Source organism: Crassostrea angulata, chromosome 1 (genome assembly GCF_025612915.1).
Source record: "Crassostrea angulata isolate pt1a10 chromosome 1, ASM2561291v2, whole genome shotgun sequence".
Classification (NCBI taxonomy): Eukaryota; Metazoa; Mollusca; class Bivalvia; order Ostreida; family Ostreidae; genus Magallana; species Magallana angulata.
In genome coordinates, this window is record NC_069111.1 from 27,751,874 (window position 1) to 27,769,534 (window position 17,661).

At 33.0% G+C, this 17,661-nt stretch overlaps 2 protein-coding genes across 2 annotated transcripts in view; both read right to left on the minus strand.

Annotated features, from left to right (window-relative positions):
• Positions 1-69: 69 nt before the first annotated feature.
• On the minus strand, positions 70-1,398 carry LOC128191914 (fibropellin-3-like). The gene is made up of 5 exons (XM_052864290.1): positions 1,395-1,398; positions 986-1,099; positions 634-660; positions 206-319; positions 70-80 (listed from the first exon to the last, which is right to left on the minus strand). Exons 1-5 carry the CDS (start codon positions 1,396-1,398, stop codon positions 70-72), a joined length of 270 nt encoding a protein of 89 aa, XP_052720250.1.
• A 423-nt stretch (positions 1,399-1,821) lies between these two features.
• The window catches only part of LOC128191925 (neurogenic locus notch homolog protein 1-like), a 67,096-nt gene continuing 51,256 nt past the window's right edge, over positions 1,822-17,661 (minus strand). The window contains exons 43-72 of the mRNA XM_052864299.1: positions 17,514-17,540; positions 17,086-17,199; positions 16,015-16,128; positions 15,659-15,772; positions 14,938-15,051; positions 14,582-14,695; positions 14,294-14,407; positions 13,866-13,979; positions 13,510-13,623; positions 13,222-13,248; positions 12,786-12,899; positions 12,492-12,547; positions 12,174-12,251; positions 11,362-11,494; positions 10,637-10,750; positions 10,285-10,398; positions 9,998-10,111; positions 9,570-9,683; positions 8,490-8,603; positions 7,409-7,522; positions 6,341-6,454; positions 5,985-6,098; positions 5,697-5,810; positions 5,260-5,373; positions 4,908-5,021; positions 3,837-3,950; positions 3,549-3,662; positions 3,123-3,236; positions 2,051-2,164; positions 1,822-1,832 (exon numbers count right to left, since the gene is read on the minus strand). Of these exons, the coding sequence (XP_052720259.1) occupies positions 1,822-1,832; positions 2,051-2,164; positions 3,123-3,236; positions 3,549-3,662; positions 3,837-3,950; positions 4,908-5,021; positions 5,260-5,373; positions 5,697-5,810; positions 5,985-6,098; positions 6,341-6,454; positions 7,409-7,522; positions 8,490-8,603; positions 9,570-9,683; positions 9,998-10,111; positions 10,285-10,398; positions 10,637-10,750; positions 11,362-11,494; positions 12,174-12,251; positions 12,492-12,547; positions 12,786-12,899; positions 13,222-13,248; positions 13,510-13,623; positions 13,866-13,979; positions 14,294-14,407; positions 14,582-14,695; positions 14,938-15,051; positions 15,659-15,772; positions 16,015-16,128; positions 17,086-17,199; positions 17,514-17,540 (3,068 nt within the window). The remainder of the gene's footprint in view (positions 1,833-2,050; positions 2,165-3,122; positions 3,237-3,548; positions 3,663-3,836; positions 3,951-4,907; positions 5,022-5,259; positions 5,374-5,696; positions 5,811-5,984; positions 6,099-6,340; positions 6,455-7,408; positions 7,523-8,489; positions 8,604-9,569; positions 9,684-9,997; positions 10,112-10,284; positions 10,399-10,636; positions 10,751-11,361; positions 11,495-12,173; positions 12,252-12,491; positions 12,548-12,785; positions 12,900-13,221; positions 13,249-13,509; positions 13,624-13,865; positions 13,980-14,293; positions 14,408-14,581; positions 14,696-14,937; positions 15,052-15,658; positions 15,773-16,014; positions 16,129-17,085; positions 17,200-17,513; positions 17,541-17,661) is intronic.

A 17,661-nucleotide genomic window follows, 5' to 3' on the forward strand; every position in this document is an offset into this window, starting at 1 on the left:
TTCTTTCTCAAAAAACAGGTTCCGTTGTTTTGACAAGGCTCTGGATTGCAGTCATCGATATCTACAATTTCAAGTACCAGCTGCATGAACAGAATCAAAACGAAATTATCTACAATTTTTAGTCTATGATTTTGATGCATGTCCTATACAGACTAGATTTGTATCTGCTCTTGTTTATCATTGGATAAAATATATTCCAACTTACCAATTGTGCAGTTCGTCCCATTAAAACCGACAGTACAAGCACATGTGTAATCATTGATCAGATCTATACAAGTTCCATTGTTCTGACAAGGTTCAGATGCACACTCATCGATATCTGAAATACACAACGTTCAATATATCTATACTACTAAAATAATGAACCCTAAATCATGTGCTTTGTTACCCTCAAATTGCTTGCAACTTTTCTATATGTAAGTAAGTTACAAAATATCTGGAATTTGAACCGGAACAAATATGCACGAATGGGGTAGGGAGAGTTTGTAAACTGTCATATTATGAAACATTTTTTCATATAATTGAAAACAAATAGTAAAATGAAATAATCAAAATCTAGTTCAAATATTTCTAGAGACACGTGTATTGTGTCTTTTGCATAAAAGGAAAATATAACGCATTGATAGTGCTTACTGATGTCACAATTTGTTCCATTGAATCCTGCAACACAATCACAGTGGTAGTCGTTGACCAGGTCTGTACAGGTTCCTATGTTTTGACAAGGCTCTGGATTGCAGTCATCGATATCTACAATTTCAAGTACCAGCTGCATGAACAGAATCAAAACGAAATTATCTACAATTTTTAGTTTATGATTTTGATGCATGTCCTATACAGACTAGATTTGTAATTGCTCTTGTTTATCATTGGATCAAAGATTCAAAAGTAAAGTATTCTCAATCAACTGCATTGTTTACAATATTATTTCAATAACTTGGTTGTTAGTTGAAACATTCACAAGAAGTAAATATATATTCCAACTTACCAATTGTGCAGTTCGTTCCATTAAAACCGACAGTACAAGCACATGTGTAATCATTGATCAGATCTATACAAGTTCCATTGTTCTGACAAGGTTCAGATGCACACTCATCGATATCTGAAATACACAACGTTCAATATATCTATACTACTAAAATAATGAACACTAATTCATGTGCTTTGTTACCCTCAAAATTGCTTGGAACTTTTTTTTATATGTAAGTAAGTTAAAAATATCTGGAATTTGAACCGGAATGAAAATGCATATGGGGTAGGGAGAGTTCTTAAACAGTCATATTATGAAACATTTTCAATTTAATTTAAAGCAAATAGTAAAATCAAATAATTAAAATTTAGTTCAAATATTTATAGAACACGTGTATTGTGTCTTTTGCATAAAAGGAAAATATAACGCATTGATAGTGCTTACTGATGTCACAATTTGTTCCATTGAATCCTGCAAAACAATCACAGTGGTAGTCGTTGACCAGGTCTGTACAGGTTCCGTTGTTTTGACAAGGCTCTGGATTGCAGTCATCGATATCTACAATTTCAAGTACCAACTGAATGAATAGAATTTTTTTCTCGACAATTCTTATTCGGATGTTTATGATGAAAATGACACCATATTTCACGAATATCAAATGTTCATGAAGTAACACATTGAAGGTTTTCTGGATTCACAGAAACAAATTCAATATGCAGGTATGGTGTTTACTGTTTTCACAATTTGTTCCATTGAATCCTGCAACACAACTACATTGGTAGTCGTTGACCAGGTCTGTACAGGTTCCGTTGTTTTGACAAGACTCTGGATTGCAGTCATCGATATCTACAATTTCAAGTACCAGCTGCATGAACAGAATCAAAACGAAATTATCTACAATTTTTAGTCTTTGATTTGATGCATGTCCTATACAGACTAGATTTGTAATTGCTCTTGTTTATCATTGGATCAAAGATTCAAAAGTAAAGTATTCTCGATCAACTGCAATGTTTACAATATTATTACAATAACTTGGTTCTTAGTTGAAAACATTCTCAAGAAGTAAAATATATTCCAACTTACCAATTGTGCAGTTCGTTCCATTGAAACCGACAGTACAAGCACATGTGTAATCATTGATCAGATCTATACAAGTTCCATTGTTCTGACAAGGTTTAGATGCACACTCATCGATATCTGAAATACACAACGTTCAATATATCTATACTACTAAAATAATGAACACTAATCCATGTGCTTTGTTACCCTCAAAATTGCTTGGAACTTTTTTTTATATGTAAGTAAGTTAAAAATATCTGGAATTTGAACCGGAATGAAAATGCATATGGGGTAGGGACAGTTTGTAAACAGTCATATTATGAAACATTTTTTCATTTAATTTAAAGCAAAAAGTAAAATAAAATAATTAAAATCTAGTTCAAATATTTCTAGAGACACGTGTATTGTGTCTTTTGCATAAAAGGAAAATATAACGCATTGATAGTGCTTACTGATGTCACAATTTGTTCCATTGAATCCTGCAACACAATCACAGTGGTAGTCGTTGACCAGGTCTGTACAGGTTCCTATGTTTTGACAAGGCTCTGGATTGCAGTCATCGATATCTACAATTTCAAGTACCAACTGAATGAATAGAATTTTTTTCTCGACAATTCTTATTCTGATGTTTATGATGAAAATGACACCATATTTCACGAATATCAAATGTTCATGAAGTAACACATTGAAGGTTTTCTGGATTCACAGAAACAATTTCATTATGCAGGTATGGTGTTTACTGTTTTCACAATTTGTTCCATTGAATCCTGCAACACAACTACATTGGTAGTCGTTGACCAGGTCTGTACAGGTTCCGTTGTTTTGACAAGGCTCTGGATTGCAGTCATCGATATCTACAATTTCAAGTACCAGCTGCATGCATGAACAGAATCAAAACGAGATTATCTACAATTTTTAGTCTATGATTTTGATGCATGTCCTATACAGACTAGATTTGTATTTGCTCTTGTTTATCATTGGATCAAAGATTCAAAAGTAAAGTATTCTCAATCAACTGCATTGTTTACAATATTATTACAATAACTTGGTTCTTAGTTGAAAACATTCACAAGAAGTAAAATATATTCCAACTTACCAATTGTGCAGTTCGTTCCATTGAAACCGACAGTACAAGCACATGTGTAATCATTGATCAGATCTATACAAGTTCCATTGTTCTGACAAGGTTCAGATGCACACTCATCGATATCTGAAATACACAACGTTCAATATATCTATACTAGTAAGATAATGAACACTAATCCATGTGCTTTGTTACCCTCAAAATTGCTTGGAACTTTTTTTTTATGTAAGTAAGTTAAAAATATCTGGAATTTGAACCGGAATGAAAATGCGTTTGGAATAGGGACAGTTTGTAAACAGTCATATTATGAAACATTTTTTCATTTAATTTAAAACAAATAGTAAAATCAAATAGTTAAAATCTAGTTCAAATATTTATATAACACGTGTATTGTGTCTTTTGCATAAAAGGAAAATATAACGCATTGATAGTGCTTACTAATGTCACAATTTGTTCCATTGAATCCTGCAACACAATCACAGTGGTAGTCGTTGACCAGGTCTGTACAGGTTCCGTTGTTTTGACAAGGCTCTGGATTGCAGTCATCGATATCTACAATTTCAAGTTCCAACTGAATGAATAGAATTTTTTTCTCGACAATTCTTATTCTGATGTTTATGATGAAAATGACACCATATTTCACGAATATCAAATGTTCATGAAGTAACACATTGAAGGTTTTCTGGATTCACAGAAACAATATCATTATGCAGGTATGGTGTTTACTGTTTTCACAATTTGTTCCATTGAATCCTGCAACACAACTACATTGGTAGTCGTTGACCAGGTCTGTACAGGTTCCGTTGTTTTGACAAGGCTCTGGATTGCAGTCATCGATATCTACAATTTCAAGTACCAGCTGCATGCATGAACAGAATCAAAACGAAATTATCTACAATTTTTAGTTTATGATTTTGATGCATGTCCTATACAGACTAGATTTGTATTTGCTCTTGTTTATCATTGGATCAAAGATTCAAAAGTAAAGTATTCTCAATCAACTGCATTGTTTACAATATTATTACAATAACTTGGTTCTTAGTTGAAAACATTCACAAGAAGTAAAATATATTCCAACTTACCAATTGTGCAGTTCGTTCCATTAAAACCGACAGTACAGGCACATGTGTAATCATTGATCAGATCTATACAAGTTCCATTGTTCTGACAAGGTTCAGATGCACACTCATCGATATCTGAAATACACAACGTTCAATATATCTATACTAGTAAGATAATGAACACTAATTCATGTGCTTTGTTACCCTCAAAATTGCTTGGAACTTTTTTTCTTATGTAAGTCAGTTAAAAATATCTGGAATTTGAACCGGAAAGAAAATGCGTTTGGGGTAGGGACAGTTTGTAAACAGTCATATTATGAAACATTTTGTCATTTAATTTAAAACAAATAGTAAAATTAAATAGTTAAAATCTAGTTCAAATATTTATATAACACGTGTATTGTGTCTTTTGCATAAAAGGAAAATATAACGCATTGGTAGTGCTTACTGATGTCACAATTTGTTCCATTGAATCCTGCAACACAATCACAGTGGTAGTCGTTGACCAGGTCTGTACAGGTTCCGCTGTTTTGACAAGGCTCTGGATTGCAGTCATCGATATCTACAATTTCAAGTACCAACTGAATGAACAGAATTTTTTTCTCGACAATTCTTATTCGGATGTTTATGATGAAAATGACACCATATTTCACGAATATCAAATGTTCATGAAGTAACACATTGAAGGTTTTCTGGATTCACAGAAACAAATTCATTATGCAGGTATGGTGTTTACTGTTTTCACAATTTGTTCCATTGAATCCAGCAACACAACTACATTGGTAGTCGTTGACCAGGTCTGTACAGGTTCCGTTGTTTTGACAAGGCTCTGGATTGCAGTCATCGATATCTACAATTTCAAGTACCAGCTGCATGAACAGAATCAAAACGAAATTATCTACAATTTTTAGTCTATGATTTTGATGCATGTCCTATACAGACTAGATTTGTATTTGCTCTTGTTTATCATTTGATCAAAGATTCAAACGTAACGTATTCTCAATCAACTGCATTGTTTATTTTATTATTACAATAGCTTAGTGCTTAGTTGAAATCATTCACAAGAAGTAAAATATATTTCAACTTACCAATTGTGCAGTTCGTTCCATTGAAACCGACAGTACAAGCACATGTGTAATCATTGATCAGATCTATACAAGTTCCATTGTTCTGACAAGGTTCAGATGCACACTCATCGATATCTGAAATACACAAAGTTCAATATATCTATACTACTAAAATAATGAACACTAATTCATGTGCTTTGTTACCCTCAAAATTGCTGGGAACTTTTTTTTTATATGTAAGTAAGTTAAAAATATCTGGAATTTGAACCGGAATGAAAATGCGTATGGGGTAGGGACAGTTTGTAAACAGTCATATAATGAAACATTTTTTCATTTAATTTAAAGCTATCCAGAGCCTTGTCATCTTTAAAATTTAAAATCTAGTTCAAAAATTTCTAGAGACACGTGTATTGTGTCTTTTGCATAAAAGGAAAATATAACGCATTGGTAGTGCTTACTGATGTCACAATTTGTTCCATTGAATCCTGCAACACAATCACAGTGGTAGTCGTTGACCAGGTCTGTACAGGTTCCGTTGTTTTGACAAGGTTCTGGATTGCAGTCATCGATATCTACAATTTCAAGTACCAACTGAATGAATAGAATTTTTTTCTCGACAATTCTTATTCTGATGTTTATGATGAAAATGACACCATATTTCACGAATATCAAATGTTCATGAAGTAACACATTGAAGGTTTTCTGGATTCCCAGAAACAATTTCATTATGCAGGTATGATGTTTACTGTTTTCACAATTTGTTCCATTGAATCCTGCAACACAACTACATTGGTAGTCGTTGACCAGGTCTGTACAGGTTCCGTTGTTTTGACAAGGCTCTGCATTGCAGTCATCGATATCTACAATTTCAAGTACCAGCTGCATGCATGAACAGAATCAAAACGAAATTATCTACAATTTTTAGTCTATGATTTTGATGCATGTCATATACAGACTAGATTTGTATTTGCTCTTGTTTATCATTGGATCAAAGATTCAAAAGTAAAGTATTCTCAATCAACTGCATTGTTTACAATATTCTTACAATAACTTGGTTCTTAGTTGAAAACATTCACAAGAAGTAAAATATATTCCAACTTACCAATTGTGCAGTTCGTTCCATTAAAACCGACAGTACAAGCACATGTGTAATCATTGATCAGATCTATACAAGTTCCATTGTTCTGACAAGGTTCAGATGCACACTCATCGATATCTGAAATACACAACGTTCAATACATCTATACTACTAAAATAATGAACACTAATCCATGTGCTTTGTTACCCTCAAAATTGCTGGGAACTTTTTTTTATATGTAAGTAAGTTAAAAATATCTGGAATTTGAACCGGAATGAAAATGCGTATGGGGTAGGGAGAGTTCTTAAACAGTCATATTATGAAACATTTTTTCATTTAATTTAAAGCAAAAAGTAAAATGCAATAATTAAAATCTAGTTCAAATATTTATAGAAACACGTGTATTGTGTCTTTTGCATAAAAGGAAAATATAACGCATTGATAGTGCTTACTTATGTCACAATTTGTTCCATTGAATCCTGCAACACAATCACAGTGGTAGTCGTTGACCAGGTCTGTACAGGTTCCGCTGTTTTGACAAGGCTCTGGATTGCAGTCATCGATATCTACAATTTCAAGTACCAACTAAATGAACAGAATTTTTTTCTCGACAATTCTTATTCTGATGTTTATGATGAAAATGACACCATATTTCACGAATATCAAATGTTCATGAAGTAACACATTGAAGGTTTTCTGGATTCACAGAAACAAATTCATTATGCAGGTATGGTGTTTACTGTTTTCACAATTTGTTCCATTGAATCGAGCAACACAACTACATTGGTAGTCGTTGACCAGGTCTGTACAGGTTCCGTTGTTTTGACAAGGCTCTGGATTGCAGTCATCGATATCTACAATTTCAAGTACCAGCTGCATGAACAGAATCAAAACGAAATTATCTACAATTTTTAGTCTATGATTTTGATGCATGTCCTATACAGACTAGATTTGTATTTGCTCTTGTTTATCATTTGATCAAAGATTCAAAAGTAACGTATTCTCAATCAACTGCATTGTTTATTTTATTATTACAATAGCTTAGTGCTTAGTTGAAATCATTCACAAGAAGTAAAATATATTCCAACTTACCAATTGTGCAGTTCGTTCCATTGAAACCGACAGTACAAGCACATGTGTAATCATTGATCAGATCTATACAAGTTCCATTGTTCTGACAAGGTTCAGATGCACACTCATCGATATCTGAAATACACAAAGTTCAATATATCTATACTACTAAAATAATGAACACTAATTCATGTGCTTTGTTACCCTCAAAATTGCTGGGAACTTTTTTTTTATATGTAAGTAAGTTAAAAATATCTGGAATTTGAACCGGAATGAAAATGCGTATGGGGTAGGGACAGTTTGTAAACAGTCATATAATGAAACATTTTTTCATTTAATTTAAAGCTATCCAGAGCCTTGTCATCTTTAAAATTTAAAATCTAGTTCAAAAATTTCTAGAGACACGTGTATTGTGTCTTTTGCATAAAAGGAAAATATAACGCATTGATAGTGCTTACTGATGTCACAATTTGTTCCATTGAATCCTGCAAAACAATCACAGTGGTAGTCGTTGACCAGGTCTGTACAGGTTCCATTGTTTTGACAAGGCTCTGGATTGCAGTCATCGATATCTACAATTTCAAGTACCAACTGAATGAATAGAATTTTTTTCTCGACAATTCTTATTCGGATGTTTATGATGAAAATGACACCATATTTCACGAATATCAAATGTTCATGAAGTAACACATTGAAGGTTTTCTGGATTCACAGAAACAATTTCATTATGCAGGTATGATGTTTACTGTTTTCACAATTTGTTCCATTGAATCCTGCAACACAACTACATTGGTAGTCGTTGACCAGGTCTGTACAGGTTCCGTTGTTTTGACAAGGCTCTGCATTGCAGTCATCGATATCTACAATTTCAAGTACCCGCTGCATGCATGAACAGAATCAAAACGAAATTATCTACAATTTTTAGTCTATGATTTTGATGCATGTCATATACAGACTAGATTTGTATTTGCTCTTGTTTATCATTGGATCAAAGATTCAAAAGTAAAGTATTCTCAATCAACTGCATTGTTTACAATATTCTTACAATAACTTGGTTCTTAGTTGAAAACATTCACAAGAAGTAAAATATATTCCAACTTACCAATTGTGCAGTTCGTTCCATTAAAACCGACAGTACAAGCACATGTGTAATCATTGATCAGATCTATACAAGTTCCATTGTTCTGACAAGGTTCAGATGCACACTCATCGATATCTGAAATACACAACGTTCAATACATCTATACTACTAAAATAATGAACACTAATCCATGTGCTTTGTTACCCTCAAAATTGCTGGGAACTTTTTTTTATATGTAAGTAAGTTAAAAATATCTGGAATTTGAACCGGAATGAAAATGCGTATGGGGTAGGGAGAGTTCTTAAACAGTCATATTATGAAACATTTTTTCATTTAATTTAAAGCTATCCAGAGCCTTGTCATCTTTAAAATTTAAAATCTAGTTCAAAAATTTCTAGAGACACGTGTATTGTGTCTTTTGCATAAAAGGAAAATATAACGCATTGGTAGTGCTTACTGATGTCACAATTTGTTCCATTGAATCCTGCAACACAATCACAGTGGTAGTCGTTGACCAGGTCTGTACAGGTTCCGTTGTTTTGACAAGGTTCTGGATTGCAGTCATCGATATCTACAATTTCAAGTACCAACTGAATGAATAGAATTTTTTTCTCGACAATTCTTATTCTGATGTTTATGATGAAAATGACACCATATTTCACGAATATCAAATGTTCATGAAGTAACACATTGAAGGTTTTCTGGATTCCCAGAAACAATTTCATTATGCAGGTATGATGTTTACTGTTTTCACAATTTGTTCCATTGAATCCTGCAACACAACTACATTGGTAGTCGTTGACCAGGTCTGTACAGGTTCCGTTGTTTTGACAAGGCTCTGCATTGCAGTCATCGATATCTACAATTTCAAGTACCAGCTGCATGCATTAACAGAATCAAAACGAAATTATCTACAATTTTTAGTCTATGATTTTGATGCATGTCATATACAGACTAGATTTGTATTTGCTCTTGTTTATCATTGGATCAAAGATTCAAAAGTAAAGTATTCTCAATCAACTGCATTGTTTACAATATTCTTACAATAACTTGGTTCTTAGTTGAAAACATTCACAAGAAGTAAAATATATTCCAACTTACCAATTGTGCAGTTCGTTCCATTAAAACCGACAGTACAAGCACATGTGTAATCATTGATCAGATCTATACAAGTTCCATTGTTCTGACAAGGTTCAGATGCACACTCATCGATATCTGAAATACACAACGTTCAATACATCTATACTACTAAAATAATGAACACTAATCCATGTGCTTTGTTACCCTCAAAATTGCTGGGAACTTTTTTTTATATGTAAGTAAGTTAAAAATATCTGGAATTTGAACCGGAATGAAAATGCGTATGGGGTAGGGAGAGTTCTTAAACAGTCATATTATGAAACATTTTTTCATTTAATTTAAAGCAAAAAGTAAAATGCAATAATTAAAATCTAGTTCAAATATTTATAGAAACACGTGTATTGTGTCTTTTGCATAAAAGGAAAATATAACGCATTGATAGTGCTTACTTATGTCACAATTTGTTCCATTGAATCCTGCAACACAATCACAGTGGTAGTCGTTGACCAGGTCTGTACAGGTTCCGCTGTTTTGACAAGGCTCTGGATTGCAGTCATCGATATCTACAATTTCAAGTACCAACTAAATGAACAGAATTTTTTTCTCGACAATTCTTATTCTGATGTTTATGATGAAAATGACACCATATTTCACGAATATCAAATGTTCATGAAGTAACACATTGAAGGTTTCTGGATTCACAGAAACAAATTCATTATGCAGGTATGGTGTTTACTGTTTTCACAATTTGTTCCATTGAATCGAGCAACACAACTACATTGGTAGTCGTTGACCAGGTCTGTACAGGTTCCGTTGTTTTGACAAGGCTCTGGATTGCAGTCATCGATATCTACAATTTCAAGTACCAGCTGCATGAACAGAATCAAAACGAAATTATCTACAATTTTTAGTCTATGATTTTGATGCATGTCCTATACAGACTAGATTTGTATTTGCTCTTGTTTATCATTTGATCAAAGATTCAAAAGTAACGTATTCTCAATCAACTGCATTGTTTATTTTATTATTACAATAGCTTAGTGCTTAGTTGAAATCATTCACAAGAAGTAAAATATATTCCAACTTACCAATTGTGCAGTTCGTTCCATTGAAACCGACAGTACAAGCACATGTGTAATCATTGATCAGATCTATACAAGTTCCATTGTTCTGACAAGGTTCAGATGCACACTCATCGATATCTGAAATACACAAAGTTCAATATATCTATACTACTAAAATAATGAACACTAATTCATGTGCTTTGTTACCCTCAAAATTGCTGGGAACTTTTTTTTTATATGTAAGTAAGTTAAAAATATCTGGAATTTGAACCGGAATGAAAATGCGTATGGGGTAGGGACAGTTTGTAAACAGTCATATAATGAAACATTTTTTCATTTAATTTAAAGCTATCCAGAGCCTTGTCATCTTTAAAATTTAAAATCTAGTTCAAAAATTTCTAGAGACACGTGTATTGTGTCTTTTGCATAAAAGGAAAATATAACGCATTGGTAGTGCTTACTGATGTCACAATTTGTTCCATTGAATCCTGCAACACAATCACAGTGGTAGTCGTTGACCAGGTCTGTACAGGTTCCATTGTTTTGACAAGGCTCTGGATTGCAGTCATCGATATCTACAATTTCAAGTACCAACTGAATGAATAGAATTTTTTTCTCGACAATTCTTATTCTGATGTTTATGATGAAAATGACACCATATTTCACGAATATCAAATGTTCATGAAGTAACACATTGAAGGTTTTCTGGATTCACAGAAACAATTTCATTATGCAGGTATGATGTTTACTGTTTTCACAATTTGTTCCATTGAATCCTGCAACACAACTACATTGGTAGTCGTTGACCAGGTCTGTACAGGTTCCGTTGTTTTGACAAGGCTCTGCATTGCAGTCATCGATATCTACAATTTCAAGTACCCGCTGCATGCATGAACAGAATCAAAACGAAATTATCTACAATTTTTAGTCTATGATTTTGATGCATGTCATATACAGACTAGATTTGTATTTGCTCTTGTTTATCATTGGATCAAAGATTCAAAAGTAAAGTATTCTCAATCAACTGCATTGTTTACAATATTCTTACAATAACTTGGTTCTTAGTTGAAAACATTCACAAGAAGTAAAATATATTCCAACTTACCAATTGTGCAGTTCGTTCCATTAAAACCGACAGTACAAGCACATGTGTAATCATTGATCAGATCTATACAAGTTCCATTGTTCTGACAAGGTTCAGATGCACACTCATCGATATCTGAAATACACAACGTTCAATACATCTATACTACTAAAATAATGAACACTAATCCATGTGCTTTGTTACCCTCAAAATTGCTGGGAACTTTTTTTTATATGTAAGTAAGTTAAAAATATCTGGAATTTGAACCGGAATGAAAATGCGTATGGGGTAGGGAGAGTTCTTAAACAGTCATATTATGAAACATTTTTTCATTTAATTTAAAGCAAAAAGTAAAATGCAATAATTAAAATCTAGTTCAAATATTTATAGAAACACGTGTATTGTGTCTTTTGCATAAAAGGAAAATATAACGCATTGATAGTGCTTACTTATGTCACAATTTGTTCCATTGAATCCTGCAACACAATCACAGTGGTAGTCGTTGACCAGGTCTGTACAAGTTCCGTTGTTTTGACAAGGCTCTGGATTGCAGTCATCGATATCTACAATTTCAAGTACCAACTGAATGAACAGAATTTTTTTCCCGACAATTCTTATTCTGATGTTTATGATGAAAATGACACCATATTTCATGAATATCAAATGTTCATGAAGTAACACATTGAAGGTTTTCTGGATTCCCAGAAACAAATTCATTATGCAGGTATGGTGTTTACTGTTTTCACAATTTGTTCCATTGAATCCAGCAACACAACTACAATGGTAGTCGTTGACCAGGTCTGTACAGGTTCCGTTGTTTTGACAAGGCTCTGGATTGCAGTCATCGATATCTACAATTTCAAGTACCAGCTGCATGAACAGAATCAAAACGAAATTATCTACAATTTTTAGACTATGATTTTGATGCATGTCATATACAGACTAGATTTGTATTTGCTCTTGTTTATCATTTGATCAAAGATTCAAAAGTAAAGTATTCTCAATCAACTGCATTGTTTATTTTATTATTACAATAGCTTGGTGCTTAGTTGAAATCATTCACAAGAAGTAAAATATATTCCAACTTACCAATTGTGCAGTTCGTTCCATTAAAACCGACAGTACGAGCACATGTGTAATCATTGATCAGATCTATACAAGTTCCATTGTTCTTACAAGGTTCAGATGCACACTCATCGATATCTGAAATACACAAAGTTCAATACATCTATACTACTAAAATAATGAACACTAATTCATGTGCTTTGTTACCCTCAAAATTGCTGGGAACTTTTTTTTATATGTAAGTAAGTTAAAAATATCTGGAATTTGAACCGGAATGAAAATGCGTATGGGGTAGGGACAGTTTGTAAACAGTCATATAATGAAACATTTTTTCATTTAATTTAAAGCAATCCAGAGCCTTGTCATCTTTAAAATTTAAAATCTAGTTCAAAAATTTCTAGAGACACGTGTATTGTGTCTTTTGCATAAAAGGAAAATATAACGCATTGGTAGTGCTTACTGATGTCACAATTTGTTCCATTGAATCCTGCAACACAATCACAGTGGTAGTCGTTGACCAGGTCTGTACAGGTTCCGTTGTTTTGACAAGGCTCTGGATTGCAGTCATCGATATCTACAATTTCAAGTACCAACTGAATGAATAGAATTTTTTTCTCGACAATTCTTATTCGGATGTTTATGATGAAAATGACACCATATTTCACGAATATCAAATGTTCATGAAGTAACACATTGAAGGTTTTCTGGATTCCCAGAAACAAATTCATTATGCAGGTATGGTGATTACTGTTTTCACAATTTGTTCCATTGAATCCTGCAACACAACTACATTGGTAGATGTTGACCAGGTCTGTACAGGTTCCGTTGTTTTGACAAGGCTCTGCATTGCAGTCATCGATATCTACAATTTCAAGTACCCGCTGCATGCATGAACAGAATCAAAACGAAATTATCTACAATTTTTAGTCTATGATTTTGATGCATGTCATATACAGACTAGATTTGTATTTGCTCTTGTTTATCATTGGATCAAAGATTCAAAAGTAAAGTATTCTCAATCAACTGCATTGTTTACAATATTCTTACAATAGCTTGGTGCTTAGTTGAAATCATTCACAAGAAGTAAAATATATTCCAACTTACCAATTGTGCAGTTCGTTCCATTAAAACCGACAGTACAAGCACATGTGTAATCATTGATCAGATCTATACAAGTTCCATTGTTCTGACAAGGTTCAGATGCACACTCATCGATATCTGAAATACACAAAGTTCAATATATCTATACTACTAAAATAATGAACACTAATTCATGTGCTTTGTTACCCTCAAAATTGCTGGGAACTTTTTTTTATATGTAAGTAAGTTAAAAATATCTGGAATTTGAACCGGAATGAAAATGCGTATGGGGTAGGGACAGTTTGTAAACAGTCATATAATGAAACATTTTTTCATTTAATTTAAATCAAAAAGAAAAATGAAATATTTAAAATCTAGTTCAAAAATTTCTAGAGACACGTGTATTGTGTCTTTTGCATAAAAGGAAAATATAACGCATTGATAGTGCTTACTGATGTCACAATTTGTTCCATTGAATCCTGCAATACAATCACAGAGGTAGTCGTTGACCAGGTCTGTACAGGTTCCGTTGTTTTGACAAGGCTCTGGATTGCAGTCATCGATATCTACAATTTCAAGTACCAACTGAATGAATAGAATTTTTTTCTCGACAATTCTTATTCGGATGTTTATGATGAAAATGACACCATATTTCACGAATATCAAATGTTCATGAAGTAACACATTGAAGGTTTTCTGGATTCCCAGAAACAATTTCATTATGCAGGTATGGTGATTACTGTTTTCACAATTTGTTCCATTGAATCCTGCATCACAACTACATTGGTAGTCGTTGACCAGGTCTGTACAGGTTCCGTTGTTTTGACAAGGCTCTGGATTGCAGTCATCGATATCTACAATTTCAAGTACCAGCTGCATGCATGAACAGAATCAAAACGAAATTATCTACAATTTTTAGTCTATGATTTTGATGCATGTCCTATACAGACTAGATTTGTATTTGCTCTTGTTTATCATTGGATCAAAGATTCAAAAGTAAAGTATTCTCAATCAACTGCATTGTTTACAATATTATTACAATAACTTGGTTCTTAGTTGAAAACATTCACAAGAAGTAAAATATATTCCAACTTACCAATTGTGCAGTTCGTTCCATTAAAACCGACAGTACAAGCACATGTGTAATCATTGATCAGATCTATACAAGTTCCATTGTTTTGACAAGGTTCAGATGCACACTCATCGATATCTGAAATACACAAAGTTCAATATATCTATACTACTAAAATAATGAACACTAATTCATGTGCTTTGTTACCCTCAAAACTGCTGGGAACTTTTTTTTTTATATGTAAGTAAGTTAAAAATATCTGGAATTTGAACCGGAATGAAAATGCATATGGGGTAGGGAGGGTTTGTAAACAGTCATATTATGAAACATTTTTCAATTTAATTTAAAACAAATAGTAAAATCAAATAATTAAAAAAATATACTTAAAATATTTAAAGAGACACGTATATTGTGTCTTTTGCATAAAAGGAAAATATAACGCATTGATAGTGCTTACTGATGTCACAATTTGTTCCATTGAATCCTGCAACACAATCACAGAGGTAGTCGTTGACCAGGTCTGTACAGGTTCCGTTGTTTTGACAAGGCTCTGGATTGCAGTCATCGATATCTACAATTTCAAGTACCAACTGAATGAATAGAATTTTTTTCTCGACAATTCTTATTCGGATGTTTATGATGAAAATGACACCATATTTCACGAATATCAAATGTTCATGAAGTAACACATTGAAGGTTTTCTGGATTCCCAGAAACAATTTCATTATGCAGGTATGGTGATTACTGTTTTCACAATTTGTTCCATTGAATCCTGCAACACAACTACATTGGTAGTTGTTGACCAGGTCTGTACAGGTTCCGTTGTTTTGACAAGGCTCTGCATTGCAGTCATCGATATCTACAATTTCAAGTACCCGCTGCATGCATGAACAGAATCAAAACGAAATTATCTACAATTTTTAGTCTATGATTTTGATGCATGTCATATACAGACTAGATTTGTATTTGCTCTTGTTTATCATTGGATCAAAGATTCAAAAGTAAAGTATTCTCAATCAACTGCATTGTTTACAATATTCTTACAATAACTTGGTTCTTAGTTGAAAACATTCACAAGAAGTAAAATATATTCCAACTTACCAATTGTGCAGTTCGTTCCATTAAAACCGACAGTACAAGCACATGTGTAATCATTGATCAGATCTATACAAGTTCCATTGTTCTGACAAGGTTCAGATGCACACTCATCGATATCTGAAATACACAACGTTCAATATATCTATACTACTAAAATAATGAACACTAATTCATGTGCTTTGTTACCCTCAAAACTGCTGGGAACTTTTTTTTTTTATATGTAAGTAAGTTAAAAATATCTGGAATTTGAACCGGAATGAAAATGCGTATGGGGTAGGGAGAGTTCTTAAACAGTCATATTATGAAACATTTTTTCATTTAATTTAAAGCAAAAAGTAAAATGCAATAATTAAAATCTAGTTCAAATATTTATAGAAACACGTGTATTGTGTCTTTTGCATAAAAGGAAAATATAACGCATTGATAGTGCTTACTTATGTCACAATTTGTTCCATTGAATCCTGCAACACAATCACAGTGGTAGTCGTTGACCAGGTCTGTACAGGTTCCGTTGTTTTGACAAGGCTCTGGATTGCAGTCATCGATATCTACAATTTCAAGTACCAACTGAATGAACAGAATTTTTTTCTCGACAATTCTTATTCTGATGTTTATGATGAAAATGACACCATATTTCACGAATATCAAATGTTCATGAAGTAACACATTGAAGGTTTTCTGGATTCCCAGAAACAAATTCATTATGCAGGTATGGTGTTTACTGTTTTCACAATTTGTTCCATTGAATCCAGCAACACAACTACATTGGTAGTCGTTGACCAGGTCTGTACAGGTTCCGTTGTTTTGACAAGGCTCTGGATTGCAGTCATCGATATCTACAATTTCAAGTACCAGCTGCATGAACAGAATCAAAACGAAATTATCTACAATTTTTAGTCTATGATTTTGATGCATGTCCTATACAGACTAGATTTGTATTTGCTCTTGTTTATCATTGGATCAAAGATTCAAAAGTAAAGTATTCTCAATCAACTGCATTGTTTATTTTATTATTACAATAGCTTGGTGCTTAGTTGAAATCATTCACAAGAAGTAAAATATATTCCAACTTACCAATTGTGCAGTTCGTTCCATTAAAACCGACAGTACAAGCACATGTGTAATCATTGATCAGATCTATACAAGTTCCATTGTTCTGACAAGGTTCAGATGCACACTCATCGATATCTGAAATACACAAAGTTCAATATATCTATACTACTAAAATAATGAACACTAATTCATGTGCTTTGTTACCCTCAAAATTGCTGGGAACTTTTTTATATATGTAAGTAAGTTAAAAATATCTGGAATTTGAACCGGAATGAAAATGCGTATGGGGTAGGGAGAGTTCTTAAACAGTCATATTATGAAACATTTTTTCATTTAATTTAAAGCAAAAAGTAAAATGCAATAATTAAAATCTAGTTCAAATATTTATAGAAACACGTGTATTGTGTCTTTTGCATAAAAGGAAAATATAACGCATTGATAGTGCTTACTTATGTCACAATTTGTTCCATTGAATCCTGCAACACAATCACAGAGGTAGTCGTTGACCAGGTCTGTACAGGTTCCGTTGTTTTGACAAGGCTCTGGATTGCAGTCATCGATATCTACAATTTCAAGTACCAACTGAATGAACAGAAT

Bases quoted from the DNA above. Each gene is read 5' to 3' on its own strand.
- LOC128191914 (XM_052864290.1), bottom strand. The intron at 661-985 runs GTAAGTTGGAAT...ATTGTGTTGCAG, and splicing joins TGGAACGAACTGCACAATTG to GATTCAATGGAACAAATTGT. The intron at 320-633 runs GTAAGCACTATC...TGTGTATTTCAG, and splicing joins TGGAACAAATTGTGACATCA to ATATCGATGAGTGTGCATCT.